Genomic DNA, 20,346 nt, shown 5'->3' on the forward strand with positions numbered 1-20,346 from the left:
AGGAAAGGGTGGTGCTGGGCAGGGGTGTGTGGGGCAGACCCAGGCTCTGACACTGCATCTCCTCCATCGTGAGCCACTGGCTCGGGGCGACTATTAGGATTAAGGAAGAGAACTCAGTGTAACTGGCAGAGTCGGAATGCAGCACGTGGCCCGCTCTGCGTGCCTGCTGACAGTGTTTAGGGGCTCTGTCCCTCTCCTCGTCTCTCCAGTTGTCACCCATATCCTCGGAGCAACCAGATATATATGGCATCCTTCCTCCGCCCTGGTTCTGGGAAGGCAGCAAGCACCGAGGGCTCTGTCAGGAGAGTCCCAGGAACAAGAGGGAGGGCTCTCCCTTAAAGTCAGGGACAGATGTGGGAGCACGTGCCTCAGCCTTACCTTCATCCCACCTCCTCTGGGGTGTCCATCCCCATACGCTCCCCCTCCACATACATAACAAGAAAACAAAAACAAAACAGGCAGGTAAGCCCGAGCCTCCTGCTGTATTTCCCAATATATGGGTATGCTGGCCAAAGGGGCACCAGGTAAGATCTGTCCACATCTTGCTCAGGAAGCAGACTCTTCACAGATTTCTACCATACTCCTCAGGGTGTACAGAACCTTTTGTTTTCAAAAATTTGTTTTTCTTCCTGGTTTAGTGACTATCTTTCCATGTCTATCACTGTCAATTTGGGCAGATCATTCTTTTTGTGGTATTTGTCATAGGAAATTAAAAGGTATGCCTGGTCTTAACCTTCCTAATGCCAGCAGCACATACCAGGTTATAATGTCACCTGAATGTTGTCATGCAGAATCACCCAATTGTGAATCTACCAGACTGTGAAACAGTGCATTTGAAGAGAGCTGTTCACTGAAGATGTCATTCCTGGGCGGAGGCCTCACATGCACAGGATACAAGCGATGTCACGGAGAAGATGATCATTTTACAGTTGATAGGAGCTTCAAGCAGCAGACCTGGCTCTAGTCTACCAAAGCAGCTCTTGGTGCCTGCTCTCCCTGGGATAGTCTGAATGAACCACAGACTCAGAAATTTCAATGTGTGGTCTGCAGTTGGTAGAACTGTTTGGGAAGGATTAGGAGGTGGTGACCTTGTTGGAGGAAGTGTGTTGTCTTAGTTAGGGTTTTACTGCTGTGAACAGACAGTACGACCAAGGCAACTCTTATAAGGACAGCATTTAATTGGCTTGCTTACAGGTTCAGAGGTTCAGTCCATTATCATCAAGGCGAGATCATGGCAGCATCCAGGCAGGCATGGTGCAGGAGGAACTGGTCTAGTCTTCATCAGAAGGCTGCTAGTGGAAGACTTTCTAAGGCAGCTAGGATGAGGGTCATTTTTTTAAAAGGTTTATTTATTATTATATGCAAGTAAACTGTAGCTGTCTTTAGATACACCAGAAGAGGGCATCAGACCCCATCACAGATGGTTGTGAACCACCATATGGTTGCTGGGATTTGAACTCCCGGACCTTTGGAAGAGCAGTCAGTGCTCTTAACTGCTGAGCCATCTCTCTAGCCCCAGGATGAGGGTCCTAAGTCCACACCCACAGTGGCACTCTTAGGTCCCTCACATAGACTTTGAGTTCTTACAAAGGAAGTCTCTGGCTGGTGTGTGTGTGCGCATGTATGTGTGTGTTTGTGTGTGTGTGTGTCTGTGTGGGGGGGATATTGGGGGGACAAGGTTTGGTAGATTTACAGGGACCTGCCCTGGAAAAGAAACCTGCACTGGTCTTCCTAAATATTCCAAATAATTTCTCTTCCAGAAACAAGGATACAAACAACACAAGATCCCAAATGAGCCCATCTGAAGGCCACCAGCTGATTTCTGTTTAATGATGTCTTAGTCAGTTTTCCTATAAAGACAAACAATCCCCCAAATCTCTGTGTTTACTACAAAAACATTTGCCACTCATGTTACAAACAATGGCTTTAGGCCGGCTGCTGTGAGCTCTGCTCAGACATCCAGGAGAAGGGAATGCTCCTGTCTGAGAAAGGAACACAAGCCTGCTGCAAACCACTGCCCGTGGGCTCCTCACGCTTCTGTCGGACATGGCACAAGCCCCGTCTCTCAGCCCTAGCGTGGCATTAAGAAGTATGCTCCCTGGGGAGATGGTGTGGGCAGTGCAGGAAGCCACTCGGCTGCAGGTAAGAATACACACAATCTCTAAGACGCAGAGTACAGCTCAAGACAAACAGCCTGTGACAGGCCAGACACAGTGGTGCACACCTAATTCAGCATTCTTCTGCAGAGGCAGGAGCATAACTTGAGCTGAGGAATGGGGGAATTACTCGGGTCCTGCCAAGTCTGTTGCAGGTCTCACACTGCAACTCTCCTGGTCAGACCATCCAGTAGGGCTCTGAGTAGTCCAGGGATCTCAGTGTATACAGTCAACCCAGAAACAGGATGTGGCTCATGGTCCAGTTCCTCACAGCCTCCACAGCATTCCTTAGCTTGCCTCCATGCTGGTGAAGCAACTGAGCCAGTCTTTGAAGCCTTAAGGCCTTAGAGTAGTGTGCAGGGCTGGTTCATTGCCTTGGAGCTGTGCCTTCTGTACATGCCCGATGCCACAAAGGTTAAGACTGTTTCTGCATCCTGAGATGGTCTCTGGGCCAGGGACTACCAAAGCCAGCAGTGGATGCTTTCTTCAGAGACAGACTCCAAAGATGTACTGGCCAGGGCATTGCTGTGAATCTGAGGAGGGGGAGGCCCTGCTGGAGTTCGGCGCTCAGCCAGACAGGCTTAAGTTCAGGAGTCTAGCAGCTTCTTCCCAATAAGAGGCTGGGAACCAAGCAGGGCGTGGAGGCACACACCTGTAATCCCAGCACTCAGAGGCAGAGGCAGGTGAATTTCTGAGTTCAAGGCCAGCCTGATCTACAGAGTGAGTTCCAGGATAGCCAGGGCTACACAGAGAAACCCTGTCTCGAAAAAACAACAACAACAAAAAAAAAAAAAAACAAAAAAAAAAAGAGAAAGAGAGAGGCTGGGAACCACTGACTCTGGGGATAGAGTGTTGGACTCTAGGCCACATGATTCAAGTGTGCAGGCTCCAGGCTGAGGAAGCTGAGGGCACAGGGTCTGGCTCCCATGTTACCTGTGCACCCTTTTCCCCTGGAGATAATTCTTACAGAAAGGCGAGGATCCTACACAGACCAGGAATGCTGGGGTAAGGGCCTTCACGGAGCACCTGCAGGGAGCACAGCAGAGTGGTTAACTGACTATAACTGCCACTATCCCTAAACCTTCCCAGCCACACTCAAGGTAAAAACTTTGGATGTACACAAACATTAAAATTCAACTTAGCACATTTCTTTGTTTGAATATTCATGTCTGGAGACAGCATGATAGTCTCCCCTTAAAACTCTGGCATCAGGCACACATAGGGCTAAACATGAAAGACCACAAAGCAATCTATCAGTTCATTCCATATTCTGTGAGTGACTGGTGTAAGCCAGGCTCTCTAACTTGAGGTTACAGTCTGTGCCCAACAAGCCAGGTTTGGCCATCTGTTCCCATTGTGGTCACACTGAATAAATCTCTCACCTTTAAAAAAACAACCAAAACAAAACAACAACAAAACCCTATTAATTTTGCTCTTTTAATTGATTTTCTGAGAATGGGGGAGCCAAGCCTGGCTTCTTGAGGTATAGACTGTGACTCCAAGTTTAGAAATGAGGCCCTATGTTAAGATTAAAATATAATCATGCAAGCTGGTTCTATGGCTTATTAGACAATGGCACTTGCTGCTGTGCCTGAGACTCAAAGGGTGAAAGAGAGAACAACTCCCTCCATACGTCATCTCTGGACCAACATATATACGTGATGGCATGACTGCTGCCCAACTCCAGAGAAACGCTAGCAGGCATACTTTAAAACAACACAGAAAGGCTGGGCATAATGATGCCCGCCTTTAATCTCAGCATTGAAAAGACTGAGTGAGCAACCTCTGTGCATTCAAGGCTAACATGCTCTACATATATAAGTTTTAAAACAGCCAGGGCTGTGTAGAGAGATCCTGTCTCAAAACAAACAAACAAACAAACACCACTACAACTGGGTGTGGTGGTCTACGCCTGGGATCCTAGCACTTGAAAGGTGAGGTAGAATACAGAGCTCCAGGTCAACGTAACAGACAAACGGAGAGCCAGCCAGGGCCACAGACAGCTGTTTACTGCCCTCAAAAACAAACCAAAGCCCATAACCAGGTTCTGTCTCCCAAGCCTGCACCTGAGGGAGGTTGTAAGGACAAGTGAAGGACACACCCTCAGCCAAAAAGGGACAGGAAAGACTTCCTGGAAGACGGCATGCCTGAACTTGGCTTTAATTTAGGAAAGTTTCTGGTGCACAGTGCAGGTAGCCAGACGGTCTGCTACTGGCAGGCTGGAGAGGTGGGTAAGGCCCTGGCTCCCGGGCCTAGGTGTGCGGGCATTACACAGTGGGCCAGTTCTGGACAGAGGAGATTGGTTCACGTCTTCAAGTTCTGAACTGTTTCTTGTCTATCTCAAAAACCCCAAAATAATCACTCACAGTAGCCTTTGCATTTCTGAGCAGATGGAACAGCTGTCCCGTTGATGATCAGTCTGCTTTATGTTTAGATACTTCTCGGAAATGGGATACAGTGAGTTTCGGGCCTTGAGAAATGTCCCTCCACATCCTCCAAGCAGAAGCAGGCACTGGGGACTTCTGGACACCTTTCCAGGTCAACTGCCTTCTCACATGTTCAGGCCCTCCCTCCAATCCAGCCTCTCCCACCATCACCATGGACCTCACCACCTAACAGGACAATGCAAATCTGTCCATTCCCGTCTCCTTCCGTGAGCTCCCTCAGCGGCTCCGTTCACCACCCTGGATAACGCCCATGTTCCTCAGCAGGACAATCCAGCCCGTGCTCCATGAACCCGGCTACCTCAGCTTGCCAACCTCCCTGCAGACCACACCGGAGACCCCCTTTCCTCAGTACAACTGGCTTCTATTTAAATGCAGACACCCTTTGCTCTACTGTTTTTCACTTTGCTGCAAGTTGGAGAAACACAGACCCAAGACTGAACTAGTTAATTCCCTCAGGGCATTCGGCAGCCGCAGTTAAGAGGCTGTGGAATCCCGCCACTGCTGGTAACAGAGGCTCCTCCCTCAGCAGGCCGCACCACATCTACAAAGTCACTCTGACTTAAAAGTACCCTAGAAGCAGTGACAGCAGAGTCCCAGAGGCAGAATGTGCTCAGAGAAACACAGTTAGGGAACCCAGGAGTGTCTGCAATGTTCTCTCCATGCGACAGTGTCAGGAGACAAGTGCAATCAGAACATGGAAGCTGCCCCGGCTGCCTTCAGCTCCACAAGCCAAGCAGCTTTTCCATTCTGAGCCCAGGCCGCTCGCTTCCCAGGGCCTGGGCTGTCACTGTTCTTCAGCTTCCCTGGCTTGGTTTAATGGGCCAGGCCAGTGTGATCCCTCTGGAAGTGAGCAGAACTGACTAGACACTGGAAGGGGCCTGTGAATTTCCCATGATCCCACGGAGATGCTCACCTGGGGTGCTGCAGCACCTGCAGCAGGGTGCTCCCAGGGGACACCTGGTATAGTTCCGCCCTGTCCTCATCCTCGAAGTAGACCTGCGTATTAACCGGAAGAATGAGAGACAAACAGGCTTAGACAGCCCTACTCATCATGCTGCAGCAGCTCTGAGAAGTTGGGGTGGCAGCTGCTACAGAGGAATGCCTGCCTCCCCCACACGGCTGCAGGCTCTGGGACTTGGATCAGCCTCAGCCATGCTACCCAGAAAGCTTAGGGCCAGCTGCATTCTCCATGGCTCAAAGAAGGGGACCATCTCCTCGTGTCCCTCAGGCAGTGAAGAGGCTCCAAAGCTCAAGCCCAGGCCCGTGCAGCCTTCAGTTTAGTCCCAGTGCCATAGAGGTGGGGAGCAGACCACCACAGTGACCCAAGGGGAAGGAAGAGCCAGAGCAGGTGAGACGGGTATGTGTGCAGGGCAGCACAGTGTGAGCAGGGTAAGGACATACACAGGACACGGCAGAGCCCAACCAGGAGAGGGAGGCTCTCACGCCAGCCGCCAGCCAACCTGAGCAGGAAGACAAGGGCTTCTTTAGAAGGTAGGTAATAAAGGGTAGCAAGTGGGGTCCCAACAGGAGTGAAGACAATGTCCACACGTGTGGAGCAGAACAAACAACAGGGATTATGAGGCCTCCAGTAGAAGAAGGATGACCACCAACCAGCGCAGAGAATGACCTAGTGGCTTTGTTTTCGTGTTGCTATTTGCAGTACCAAGGATAGGACCGAGGAGTTCACACTGCTAGGCAACTGCTCAACCACTGAGCTATACACCTCTTTTTTATTTTCAAAATTCACTAAGTTGCCTAGGCTAGCCTTGAACTACTTGTTAGCCCAGGTTGGACTCCTGCTTTAGCTTCCTAAGTGGCTGGGGTTATAGGCCAGTGTCACTAAGCCAAGCTAGGATGGCCTGTGTGTGGGTTAGAGCTGGAACAGGATGAAGGGTGAGCGAGTCGTGCAGGGTGAGTCTGCAGAGGAGGAAGGCTGCCACCCTGGGGCAGTTGCCAGCATGGGGCTGAGGGTTCCACATAGGAAGGTGGCAGTGCTGGTGGCAGAAGGGGGACTGATCAAAGAACACAAAAGTGAGCTGGGCATGGTAGTGCACAGCTGTAACCCGAGCACACACAGGTTGAAGTCGAGGGACTGACAGCCTGCACTACACAGAAAAAGCCCAACTCAAAACACCACTGACATCTTCATTACAAATACAGAGATAAATAAAGTGAATCTCATGGAACCAGCGTAGAACTGGAGACACACAATGTTGCACACATAATCCCTCCCCAGCCACAAATCCCCTTTCCCAATATTAACAGTAAGCCTACTGCATAGAGTTGGCTTCTAAACACCATTCTCCATAGAAACAAATATGGTTCCTTGGGGGAAAAATAGTTGTTATCGAAGCTGGGTAGAGAAAACACAGCTCAAAACCAGAGTACCTTGGGCCAGAAACAAGAGCGTAAGAAGGGAGGTGAGTTAGCCTATAAAACAGCTCAGTCAAGTCCCACTGACATAGTCTACAACAATCTGGACATAAACACCACAGTAATAAACTCATTCAATAAAAGAGGAAACCATAAATCCAGAGTAAACAAACACTGGGCTGGCTCCTTGGTAAAGGGACGTGCAGCCAAGCCTGATGCCTGAGTTCAGAACCCGCATGATGGAGGCCAGAACTGACCCCCTAAGTTGTCTTCTAACACACACACACACACACACACACACAAGCAGTGAATGTGCAGTAGAGACCTGGTGACAGCAGAGGTCAGGTGAGCAGGGAACTCTTCATCAGGAACTGGACACTGGAGCCCACATGACAGGACATAGTGAGAACACAGCATGACTCCTGTGACAGCTCAGCCAAACATAAAACCCAAATCCAGTCACAGGAAAGACTCACAGCAGAGAAGACAGGAAGTATAATATCTCCGCAGGGGTCAAAGTAGGGACAATAAAGGACATAATCAATACACCATGCGCTCCTGGGACAATTGTGGCACCTGAGTGGAGTCACCAACCAATCTAGTTTCCTGACCTTGATGGCTCTTTTGAGATTATGAAGAATGTCTCTGTGTGTAGAAAACATGTATGAAAATAATTCAAGGGTGGTGGAAATCATCTGGTGTCTGACTCTCAACTATCCAGGAAACAATTTATTACTCAGGAAACTCTGGTAACATTCTATTTTAAAAATCTAACAATGGAATATTATTCAGCCTTACAAAGGAAGGCTCACATATGCTACAATAGGACTCATTCTAAACCATGGTTGATCCTTAAAGATACTATGCTAAGCGAAATAAGCCTGACATTGTATACGCTCTGTTTGTACGAGGTACTACAGTGGTCACATTCATAGAGATGGATGGAAACAGCCAAGGGCAGGGTGGAGGCCATTTGTTTGATGAGTGCGGAGTTTCAGCTTGGGAAGATGGAAAGTGATGGAGAGGTTGTGGTAATGAGCGTGTAACGTGAATGAGCCAGGGAGCTTGATGACGCCACTTTGGGCCTAAAGTGGTAAAATGGTGAATGTTATGTGTATTTTACCAAAAAAAGTAATCAGGGGTCAGTGAGATGGTTCAGCATGTAAAAGCTCTTGATGGACAAGCCAGATGGCCTAAATTCAATTCCCAGAACCTACAGAGAAGAAAACCAATGGCTCAAAGTTGTCCATTAACTTCCACGTGTGCTATGGCAAGTCGCACACACTTCACACACACCTACACACACACACACAATTTTTTAAAACACTCAGTTTCTGTATATACCCTCCCATGATCTCTTATAGGAACAAAATAAAACACTTCTTACCTCCAAATTATCTGGGTGGTACTTGTGCTCTGAGTCCCAGGAGGGTGCTTCACTAAACATCGCCATTAGGTGGTCAATAAACCTAAGGGAAGAGGATGTGCTTTCTGGGTGTCAATGTTCATCTATATAGTCCCTCATCAGTCCTGGGACACCAATTCAGAGAGAAAAGTAACCTACAAAGCTCACGTGACATCCAGGCTTAACCTACTTTGACCGCAGTGCCGAAGCATAAAGGCTTATTACTTGTGCAGGACATATGCTTTGAAATCTTAAGTTAAATGGTACAATCTATATTTTTTGTAATAAACACACATAAGTTATACATATGCAATACCTAAGATGAACCTCCCAGACAGAGATGAGGCCAGACCTGTCTTGCCAGATTCTCAAGAGAGCCCTGTGGACATACGCAGACAGCCTCTAAACTCCTCTCTCTCCCTCTCAGTCTCCTGACACGTCAGCAGGAGGACACAGGCAGGAGCAGAAGGCTGCTGGGACAAATAGTACCTGGTGTCCTCATGAAAAGCAGAGATGAAGTCAGACTGCGCATACTCCGGGTACAGAAACAGCACAGGCCAGCTCAGCCTGCCCTGGTCATCTATGCTGAGCCGTGCTCCACAGGGGTTCTCAGGGCTGAGCCCATCCAGGCGCATCTCAGCTGGACCAATGGAGGCTGACTCTTCATCCTCACCGACAGATTCGGAGACAAGCCTGATGTTCCTAGCCTGGATTAAGAGATAAAAACACACTTGCACAAACCCTGTTATGAGGAAGATGCAAACACACATCGCTGAAATTAACCCTGAAGCTTCCTGAAGGCCTGTGTGACCATCTTAACTGTCCTGCTAGCCTGGCACAGTGGGCACCAGTGATTTAACTTATGTTCGCTGGGCACCTGTTGTGTGCTTGGCCCTGCATCAGGAGGAGCGAGACACGGTTCCCTGCCTCAGGCCGTTTCTGGTAGCATGAAACTACTGTGGAACAGTTACAGCAGAAGGTAGGAGGCGGACGGAAGGAAGTGCACGCAGTAGCCAAGGTATCTGAGAAGTGTTCACCTTGAGCAGTGGCGTTCAAAGGCAGAGAATGGCTGGGGCAGCCTACCCCAAGGACAGCACGCGCAAAGACACAGAACAAGCAGGAGTGCATGGGTCCAGGAATGCAAGTGCTTCCCTCTGGTGAGAACACAGGATGCTAGACGGAAAGCCTGCCTTCATCCTGACTGCCTTCCTGCAGCGAACATCCTCCGAGGGTCTCCAGAGTGGGGTCACCTCTTATGTGTGGCATGGTTTCTCAAGGTTAGCACATTTAGGGAAATCAAAACTGATGATATCACCTAAAGTAGAAGTTGGCAAACCTTTTATCTTCTTTTTGAGACAGTCTCATGTAACACGCTGGTTTTGGATTTCTGATCCTCTTGTCACCAGCTCTCAGGTGCTGGGATCACAGACATGTGCCACACCCTGGCTGGCAAACTTTTCCTTAAAAGATCAGCTACTGAGGGCCGTGCGGCCTGTTGACAGTGGTCCCTGTCCCCCGTGTCTATGGGAGAGCCTTGGATGATTCAATGTTGCCATCCATGGCCTCTGCCTTAAACCATCAGTAACACATGGCATTTGTGCTGGCTAGTTTATGTCAACTTGACACAAGCTAGAGCCATCTGAAAGAAGGAACTCCAATTGAGAAAATGCCTCCATAAGATGCAGCTGTAAGGCGTTTTCAGAGTGATAGATGGAAGGACAGCCCAGGCCTGTTGGTGGCGCCATCCCTGAGTTGGTGGTCCTGGTTTTTTTTGTTTGTTTGTTTTTTTGTTTTTTGTTTTTTGTTTTTTTTTTAAAGATTTATTTATTTTATGTATATGAGTACATTGTCACTGACCGCACCAGAAGAGGGCATTGGACCACAATTACAGATGGTTGTGAGCCACCATGTGGTTGCTGGGAAGTGAACTCATGACCTGGGGAAGAGCAGTCAGTGCTCTTACCCCCGAGCCATCCCTCCAGCACAGGTCCTGGGTTTTACAGGCTGAGGAAGCCATGGGGAGCAAAGTAAGGCACTCCTCCTGCCTCCAAGTCCCTGCCCTGTGTGAGCTCCTGTCCTGGCTTCCTTCAGTGATGGCCTAGTACATGGAAATGTAAGCCAATAAACCCTTTCCTTCCCAACTTGCTTTTGGTCATGGTGCTTCATTATAGCAAGAGAAACCCTAACTAAGGCACTACTGAACTGTTGATAGTGATTTTAATTTTTGCTATAGTCCAAAGTACAGGACTTACCTAAAGAAAATAACTAGAAGTTTTCTAAAGCATCTATATGTGGGGCTAGAGAGATGGCTCAGTGGTTAGTGCATGGGCTGCTCTTCCAGAGGACTCAGGTTCAATTCCTAATACCCCAGCTACTCTGTAGGCACTACATGAATTATGTGGTGCACATATACAATACATTCAGGCAAAAAAAAAAAAAAAAAGCTGTATATAAATATCTGGGTCTCTTATTTAAGAATGGCCAAATCCTGTCTGAATAAGCATCAAATTTAAAAACCTGGAGTATACTGTTCTGTTCTGTTTGTTGGGTTGGGCTTTATCTTTCGAGATAAAGAGTTTCACTATTATTTGAAACTAGCTTCACACTCAGCATCTTCCACTTCAGCATCTCGAGTACTGGAATTGCAGACATGGGCCACTGCATCTGTCTCCATTCTACACACATACATACATACATACATACATACATACATACATACAGTTATAACTGTGTGCTGTTCGGCCTGCAGGTCTGTCTGTGTGAGGGTGCCAGGTTCCCCGGAACTGGATCAGACAGTTGTGCGCTGCCATGTGGTGCTGGGAACCGAACCCAGGCCCTCTGCAGCCTGGGCACTGAGCACTGAGCATCTCTCCCGCCCCATATTTAATTTGTTAATATATGTAACAGATTGCATGTTGGGAGAGACAAGAGAGTACTCTTTAGCAGTGTTAAGTTCTCGAAGTTAGTAACCAAACACAGAATGGGTGTGTAACCAAACACAGAATGAAACTAAACCCTCAGCCCAGGAGGCATCATCTGTGGAATAGGAGAGCGACAGGGCGTTAAGGATTAAAGACAATGCAGATCAGACACACTCAATGCAGGGAAGTACTAAGCACTAAGATGGCCTCCTAGACTATGCTCACTTCAGAATGCAGGACATGGCTTTCTCGGGCTGTAATATGGAAAGTGAGGAGCAAGGCCGGGCTCAGACACCATTGCTATGGGCAGTTTTCTCCAGTCTAAGATTAGTAAACCAGGAACAGAAGGCCTTCCTCAGAGGGCTGCTGTGAGTGGGAGTGAGAGGCTGACCAGCCCAGCGCACACTCAGCATGTGGCTGAGACGGCACAGGAGGGACAGAGCTGACTGACCGTGGTGCTCTGACTCCAGAGCCTGGGGTAAGCACAGCTGTGAAGGCAAAGCACCCCAAGAAAGGTTCCAGCAGGCTTCACAGCCAGGGGATCTCACACTCTGTGAGGCCTGTGCTTTGAGAACTCACCTTGATGGCCTGGAGCAGAGCCTCATTCTGACCCTGTTCCTTCTTCTCCTTCAGCTTTGCTTTCCTCAGATCCCTCTCTTCCATCCTCTGGAAATACAATTCAGATGTCATCAGCTCGGGCGGACTCTTTCTCCCTTTTACCCCAGCCTGCAGGATAGCTGGTCTCTATGTAAACCATGCTCCTGATGGAGATTGCCAGTGGCTGGTTCAGGAACCATCCACAACGCATGCCCCAGGGGTCAGGCTCACTGTCAGCAGAAATTTAAAACCTAGTTCTTTACAAAAACAAAACAAAAACAAAACCCTTCATTCTTGTACCCCAAGAACTCACAATTCACTGAGGGATGCTGCTAAGACCCAAGCGTACCACTGTCACCTGGTGGTGCCCCGGAGTAGGCATAGGCAGGTGAGGAAGGAAAGAGGGCACCTTCATGCAAGGACCCCAGTGGAGTAGACAAGTACTACACTGGAACCCTAACTTCTCTGGTATGGCTGCTGAAAACCCACAGGTTCTGCCTTCCACACAGTTGAAATCAGTGAGAGAAAACCACCACTGGTCCACCCAGTCTGGCAGAATCCCCAGTAGCTTCTGCTTCCCCTGGGCTTGCAATTTATAGGAATCTGCTAACATCTGCTACAAAGGGAACAGAGCAAGTGTGTTCTGCTCTGCAGATCACATGGTCTCCATTGTGTATTATCTCTTGATATTGTGAAAACCCGCTTAACTCATTTCATCATCCAAGGTCCATATTATTCTCATTTTCAAAGCAGGGACCAATACCAGGAACTTGTCCTGATTCATTTCAGCATTTTAGCACTGGCAAAAGCAGTATTCAAACTCAGATCTGTTGAAGTATCCCTCTAGGGCATCTTGTCTGGAATGTTGTTCTCCCTCAACATCTTTCAGCTGCTTAGTAAACTCCCCCCATCATTCAGAGATTGGGCTCAGGAATCACCTCTCAACAAACTACCTGTTGGAATCCATTCACACTCTGCTGTTGGCAGTGCAAAGCCAGCTACCACTACTCTAGACTGTTAGCATGCACACCGTATATTCCCACAGTGACTTGAGACACAATCTGAGGAATGCTAACTAGCAAACGAAAAACTGTCTGCGCAGTTACTAACCTTTAGCTTGTCTGCTTTTGCCCTCACTTCTAAAAGTTTCTTCTCTTTGGCATCAATTTGTAGTCCCTCATCACACCAGTTCACAGCCTCAGCAAAGTGTTTCAGTTCAAGATGGCACAGGGCACCTGCAGAAATCAGAGTCCTGAGGATCTCGAACAACATGCCCAGAAAGCACCACCTTGAAAAAGCCTTCCTTCCCTCAGCAGCCACCAGCCAGCCCCAGGAGGGGAGACAGGACTCGGCTCTTTGTAGTTCACTTCCTAGACAAGGAAAGGATTTGTGTACTGTAGATCAGAAATCACTCTCAACCCCATTTCTTTAAAACTTCCAAGTCTTCCTGGTATAAAGAACCCTAAAATACAACAGTTCGTCAAATAACACAGTCAGACAGGGCTGGGCTAGAAAATGGCTGTCATTTACCTGCTGGAAGGCCATCTCAGATGGTGTGTGTGTGTGTGTGTGTGTGTGTGTGTGTGTGTGGTGTTTTAAGATTTGTTAATAAGGACTGGAGAGATGGCGCAGTGGTTAAGAGCACTGACTGTTCTTCCACAGATCCTGAGTTCAATTCCCAGCAACCACATGATGGCTCACAACCATCTGTAATGGGATCCGATACCTCTTTTGGTGTGTCTGAAGAGAGCAATGATAAATACATAAACTAAATAATAAATCTTGAAGAAAAAGAGTTTTAAATTAAAAAAAATTGTTTTTTTGGGGGTGGAGGGCAATGTTGGAGAGCCCTTTGTCTGGAGTCTTAGGCGGCTGTGAGCCACTGGGAACTGAACTGGAGCAAGAGCAGAATGTTCTGTTGACTGCCGAGCCTCCTCACCAACCCTCAGATGAAGTTTACTATAAAGCAGAATTTCCTCAGCCATCAATCAAAACCAAAGCCTAAGCACATTCTTCTTTTTTATATGGCCGTCTGTTTAAACTGCCCCCTTCGGCCAGGCGTGGTGGCGCACGCCTGTGATCCCAGCACTTGGGAGGCAGAGGCAGCAGATTTCTGAGTTGGAGGCTAGCCGGGTCTACAGAGTGAGTTCCAAGACTACACAGAGAAACCCTGTCTCAAAAAACCAAAAATAAATAAATAAAAAATAAAAAAATAAACTGCCTCTTTCACTTTTTGTTTGACTGCTTTAGGGGTGGTCTGTTTACATGCTGGGATGAAATCTGCAGCACCTGGTGCATGCTAGGGACGTGCCCTACCATTAAGCTATATACCTTGATTCTATTTCTAAAATATGTCACTACAATCATGTTCAGTTTTCTCTGGTTAGCCTCTTAGACTTTCATAGAAATTTGAAACATCAGAGTTTTATTATAAGGCTTATGTGATGGTTTGACTATGCTCGGCCCAGGGAGGGCACTATAAGAAGGTGTGGCCTTGTTGGAGTAGGTGTGTCACTGGGTAAGTAGGCTTGAAGACCCTCATCCTAGCTGCCTGGAAGCCAGTACTCTGTTGGCAGCCTTCAGATGAAGATGTTGAACTCTCAGCTCCTCCTGCACCATGCCTGCCTGGATGCTGCCACGTTCCCACCATGATGATAATGGACTGAGCCTCTGCACCTGTAAGCCAGCCCCAATTAAATGCTGTCCTTATAAGAGTTGCCTCAATCATGGTGTCTGTTCGCTGTAGTAAAGCCCTAAGACAACTTGAGTATCAAAGACCCCAACCCTAGATAGGTGAGATGTCTCAGGAGGCAAAGGCCCTTGCTGCAAGCCTGATGACCCAATTGCCTGGAGACCACAAGATGGACGAGGAGAGTCTAGCACTAGAGGCTGTCCTCTGATCTCCACACACAGATCACAGTATATGTGCCTATTCACATGCATATTGTACACACAAAACAGACACATACTTATTTTTTAAAGATTCTACCTCATCACCCAGAATGAGCAAACTGGCATTAAGAGCAGATGCCTGCCAAGGAGGTCCTACTATAAGGTGAAGCAACGGTGAGTCAGAGACTAACTCCACAGGACTGCAGTCTCCCGGACAACCCTTAGTGCCTCTGTCCTGTGGCTGAGGGACACAGACACACGTCCCACGACCAGTCACAGACATCTAAAGAGGCATAACTTGGATAAGTAGTTAAACTGGCTCATGGCAGTGTAGGGAGGCTCAATGCATGAATAACTTAAAGTTTGCAAAGCACCCTAAGCTCAGAGGAAGAAGTATAAAGCAGTGAAGGCGCCGTTGTCACAGGGTCAGACCACAACACGGAAAACGAGGGAGCAGCCCAGCAGCAGAGCTCCTGGCACAGGCCCACACTTATCTTTTAATTAATTTCAACATGGCATTTCATTATCTTACCTTTCGATCAGCTAAAATAGGGAGAAAATCAGAATGTGCTATGTCTTAATTAATTGTATTCTTTACTAATTTAAAACGAAGAGTTTCAATTTCACACACATCCGGCTCAAGGGGTAGAGCCTTCTGGGGAGTGCTGAGTGGCAGCAGCTGCTGGGGGGAAGCAGGACCTTCACACGAGACTGCAGGACTAGAGGGACTTCCCCAGTCCCCAGCACGGCGGGAGCCAAGCTTTCAATGGCAGCTTTTGGTGCAGAGTGCCAGATTTTCCAAATGATGGCCACCCCAGCTCATGGGGACTCACCTCTCATGATGGCTTTCAGGTGACCAGGCTTCAGCTTCTTGGCAGCCAGCACATCGTTGAGGGCAGAACGAAAATTGCCTAAGGAAATGCCATTAAATAAAAGAAAGAATAAGCTTTTCCATCAAAATGCTTCCAAAATGTCACAGTACTGACAGAGACAATTCCCAAACAAGGTTCAGGAAGTCAGAACACTGAGCACACTTCTGGACAAACACAGTTATGCTCATCAAGTCCTAAAGAGTGCACAGCATCAGGCAGTCCAGAGGAACCACAATGGCCAGCAAGCCTGTGAAAAGGTGTCCAGTGTCACCAGCAGCTGGAAACTAACGTCACCTGACACCTGACACCGGGGAGGAGGTAGGAAAGAACAGCGTCAGGTGCACTGGAGAGTAAGTTAGCTCACTGTGAACCAACAGTGTTCTAGAAATTATCCTCCAAAATACTCGACCGATGTGTAAGGATCAGGGTGAAGAAGCAAGCTAGCCGAGGATCTCCCACTGGTATGGAGGTCTGAGAGACAGTTCCACTACATTGTCTAGGCTGAACTCAAACTTGGCATTCCCTGCATCGTTCTCCAGGTAGCTGAGATTCACAGGTCCCAGACACTCACAAAGGCACTCAGAACACAGACTATATCGTGAAAGCTGGAAAGCAAAGGGACGGACGTAAAAACAGAAAGCAGAGGAAAAGCCCTGCACTACCAGCCACACCACAGAAGGACAAAGGCAACAAGGGCCTCTGCGCCGGGAGCAAGCAAGACTGACAGGGCATCAGATTTCCAGATGTCTTACCCTCCACTACTGATGGAACCCAGCACTCCACAAACCTGGTGAGAGACTGGAGGTTTATTCTAGGCAGACACAAAACCACAATGTCTCGACTGGCCCCCCTGGGCACAGTGGTGATTCAGTAAAGAAGAATAAGCCATTCTCCCCTTGGTACTGATAGCAGCAGCAGCAGCCACAATTTCCACAGAAAACAGCACACAGAATGAAGAAATTCCCTAGACCCACTTGCCTCTGCCTCCCAAGCTGCGAGGTTAAAAGTATGCACGAGAGCGCGCGCGCGCGCGCACACACACACGAGCCATGGTTTCATACCGAGATAGTACTGTGCTGCTGCCCGGTTGGTATACAGGATGGCATTCAAGTCAGGGTCCACACACTTCTTCTTCAACCCTTCGCTGTATGAGAGTACGGCTTTCTTATAGTCTTTTTCTTTAAAGTAGTCATTGCCCTCATCTTTGTAGGTCTTGGCTTGCTCTGCGAAGAGGAAGACGTAAGCGGCATGTCATACCTTTTAAAAAGCTCACTGAAAACCTCTATCATGCAGTCATGTGACATTGCACAGGTGAGGTTTTTGTCAGCTTGGCACAAGTTAAAGTCATCAGGGAAGAGGGAGCCTCAAACAAAAACCGCCTCCATCCTGATTAATGATTGATATGGGAGGTCCCATCACACTGTGAGCAGTACAACCCCTGGGCAGGTGCTCCTGGGTTATACACAAAGCAAGCTGGGCAATGCAAGGGGAGCACAACCCCAGGAAGCAGAACTCCACAGCCTCTGTCTCAGTTCCTGCCTCTCAGTTCCCACTTAAGCTCACGTCCTTCAGTGAGGGACTGACTATAACCTAAATCTAAAATAAACCCTCTCTTCCCCACATTCATTTTGGTCAGTCTTCTAGCACAGCAAAACAAATACTAACACATATATGATAAATCAAAGAGATGGAACCAAGAGAGAAAGAAAAATCCAAATTAATGGTATGATAAAATTGGCATCAATATAGAACACAAGGCCATGCAAACTTAATGCTATAACTACTTCCAAAAAAAATTATGAGGTATGCTACTAAGTGTTTTTTTTTTTATTTCTAGTTTGGTTTGGGTTTTTTTGTTTTTTGTTTTGTTTTGTTTTTTTGTTTTTGTTTTTTGGATTTGGGGATTTTTTTTTGTTGAGACAGGGTTTTTCCACAGGCCTGGTTGTCTCAGAAATCACCCTGTACACCATGGCTGGCCTTGAACTCAGAGATCTGCCCACCTGCCTGCCTGCCTGGGGTCAAAGGCACACATTGCCACCACCCAGCTATTTTTAAAGGGGAAATTAAAGATGGTCTAGAGAGATGGCTAAGCAGGTAAAGGCACTGGCACCTGAGCTTGGCAACCTGGGCTTGATCTGAGGAGCGTGTGTAATGGTAAAAGAGAATCCACCTCACAAGGCTATCCTCTGAGCTCTGTAAGTATGTACACACGTATACACACACAGAGCTTTACAAAGGGGGGGATGATATAGCTCACTTACCTAGCATTTGTGAGGTTCTGGGTTCAATTTCCAGACACACACACACACACACACACACACACATTTAATCCCAGTTTTTGAAAGACTTTAATTTTTATTGAGAAAATTACACTACTATTTTTCTTACATTGTTTCATTCACTGAAAGCAAATTCCCCTCCTCTCTCTGGTACTTCAGTAATGGTGTACCTAGTGGCACTTATCAAACATCCTTCCTGATTCCTTAGGACAATCTGGCTTTTCAGGGCCTGGAACTGAGTACATTTATTCAGCAGGTATCCACAGGAGAAAGTGTGGAGTTAACACTGACATGTTACCCATAATACTTTAGCTCAGCTCAACAAAGACACAAAAGAAGTGCTGGGCACAAAAGAGAGTAAGATACCTTCTGGAGATCGCTCATCATCAAAAATAATCGACTGCAGGCAAGCCAAATCAGGAAACTCCTTGGGGTCAATTTCTGATGGCGCTTTTTTCATAAATAGGGGGATCTTGTCAAATTCCTAGAATTTAAAAGAATAATTAGTGTTGTCTACTGGTTAGATCCAATCCCAGGACACAACGTCCAAGTTTTTTTCCTCACTGATCACGATATGCAAATGCTCAAGATTGGCTGGATCTAAACAACCCCAGTTTCTCTGGTGTTAAACTGGAATGTGGGGTCCTGATTTCCAACACTCTCCGTGGGTGGTAGCAATCACCTTCAACTGGGCGCTCTCACGGTCCTGACCACCTTCGCCATCTCCTTTCATCTTCATCCTACCCGTATGTAACCTGGGTGCTGCAGGTAAAACTGTATAAGGAACCATCTGGTAGCAGAACCGGGTGGTGGTGTGTAACAGGGCTGCCTGCCAAACCCTGTGGTCTTAAATGCACTGTCTACTTAGCCTCTCAAAACCTCGAGGCGGATGGCACTCAATTAGGAGCCCCAGGTTTTGGCAATGGCCAAGCCGCGAGAACCAAGCTTCTACCCCAGAAGCCCCCGGGGCCGCCCACCTCCTCCCACTGGTCCTCGTGGAAGCCGCCGCGGTAAGGCTGGCTCTTGAACTTTTCCAGGAACGCGTCCATGGAAGTGTCATCTGTAGGGTTAGGCTCAGAACTCTCCATGGCAGCTCCCAACTTCAGCGCTTCAGGCCGGGGACCAAGAAACGCACGGCTCCTTCCGGCGGCAGGGGAGCCCTTCCTTTTGCTGTCCGGGCTGCGCCTGGTTAAGCTTCTCGGGTTCCGCTGGTCTGGGGGCGTGGCCTGGCTGGAGGTGTGGCCTGACCGGGAGCTTTCCCTCACCCTCAGCCCCACCCATCCACTGCAGTTTGCCTGCCTGGCCTCTAGCTTCCTCCCTTTTGGGAGTGGTTAGGTAAACTCCCTTTTGTATCTGAACTCTTTGCATCCTCTCTCCAACTCTGATGTTTTTATGTCTTTTCTATAAATGTTCTCAAAAGGTGCCAGGCCACATGATATCTGTCTGTAATCCTAGCACTTAGGAGGTTTAGTAGGAGAACCACAAATTCAAGACCAGTCTAGACTATATCGCATGACCCTATTTCAAACAAAACTTTTGTACATACAAATACTTTTTTTTTCCACTCAGCACAAGATTTGAGGTCCCCATACACCCCCACTACCTATAACTGCACATGAAACTCCATGGATGGGTACCCAGCCTGCCTGCTCACCTCATAGATAATACTACAACAGAGGTCTTCATAGATAGCCCCATGGGCCTGTGGGAAGATTACCCTGAGATGTACGCCCACAAGTAAAATCCTTGGGCCGTGATTATTGATACATTCATCACTACTAGTAACAGGTCCTTGTTCAGAACAGCTGCAGTGATCCATTGCCCCACCAGCCTTGCCCGGGGGTCCCGACATCCCATGAACAGTTTCCTGAAGCTGACATCAGCTCATCTATCTCTCTTCTCAGCACCCCACCGTGCCTCCCCACTGCCCCCGGGATGAAGTCTACCTCCTCTGCGGTATCTGTGGCCTTAGGGCCTGGCCCTTGTACCTCTCCTCTTTTTCCAGGTTCCCTCTCACTGGGACTTTGAAGATGGGCCCATGGACCCTGTTCTCCACCCACAGGACCAAATGTGCTCATCTTTCCAAACCTCCTGGAGAAGTCTCTTCTCGGGCAAGCCACTCCAGCTGACACACCCCACCCTCTGGATGCCAGTCGCCAAGCCTCCCTGCTGAGCTCATCTCTGAACATTTCAACCTACGAACCATTTGGATGTGGAGGCTGTCCCGCATACTGTAAGGCATTTAACAGTGTTCCTGACACCTGGTCTTTACCCAGCAGGTGTTAGTAGCATTGTCACCTTCAGGTGGCAACACCAAAATGTCTCCAGATATTTTTTGCATTGGTGTTAGGCAAACTGGGTGAAGAGTCAAGAGAGAGCAGGGTTCCCCAATAAATGGCGTCAT

General features: G+C 48.1%; 1 protein-coding gene across 1 annotated transcript; it reads right to left on the reverse strand.

Annotated features, from left to right (window-relative positions):
- Positions 1-1,158: 1,158 nt before the first annotated feature.
- On the reverse strand, positions 1,159-19,102 carry Ttc4 (tetratricopeptide repeat domain 4). The gene is made up of 10 exons (XM_052176896.1): positions 18,920-19,102; positions 18,309-18,426; positions 16,725-16,886; positions 15,625-15,702; positions 13,010-13,134; positions 11,882-11,968; positions 8,871-9,088; positions 8,364-8,445; positions 5,517-5,599; positions 1,159-3,182 (listed from the first exon to the last, which is right to left on the reverse strand). The coding sequence occupies exons 1-10, from the start codon at positions 19,028-19,030 to the stop codon at positions 3,086-3,088; spliced, it is 1,161 nt and encodes a 386-aa protein (XP_052032856.1). The 5' UTR covers positions 19,031-19,102; the 3' UTR covers positions 1,159-3,085.
- Positions 19,103-20,346: the final 1,244 nt, after the last annotated feature.

Source organism: Apodemus sylvaticus, chromosome 3 (assembly GCF_947179515.1).
Source record: "Apodemus sylvaticus chromosome 3, mApoSyl1.1, whole genome shotgun sequence".
NCBI lineage: Eukaryota > Metazoa > Chordata > Mammalia > Rodentia > Muridae > Apodemus > Apodemus sylvaticus.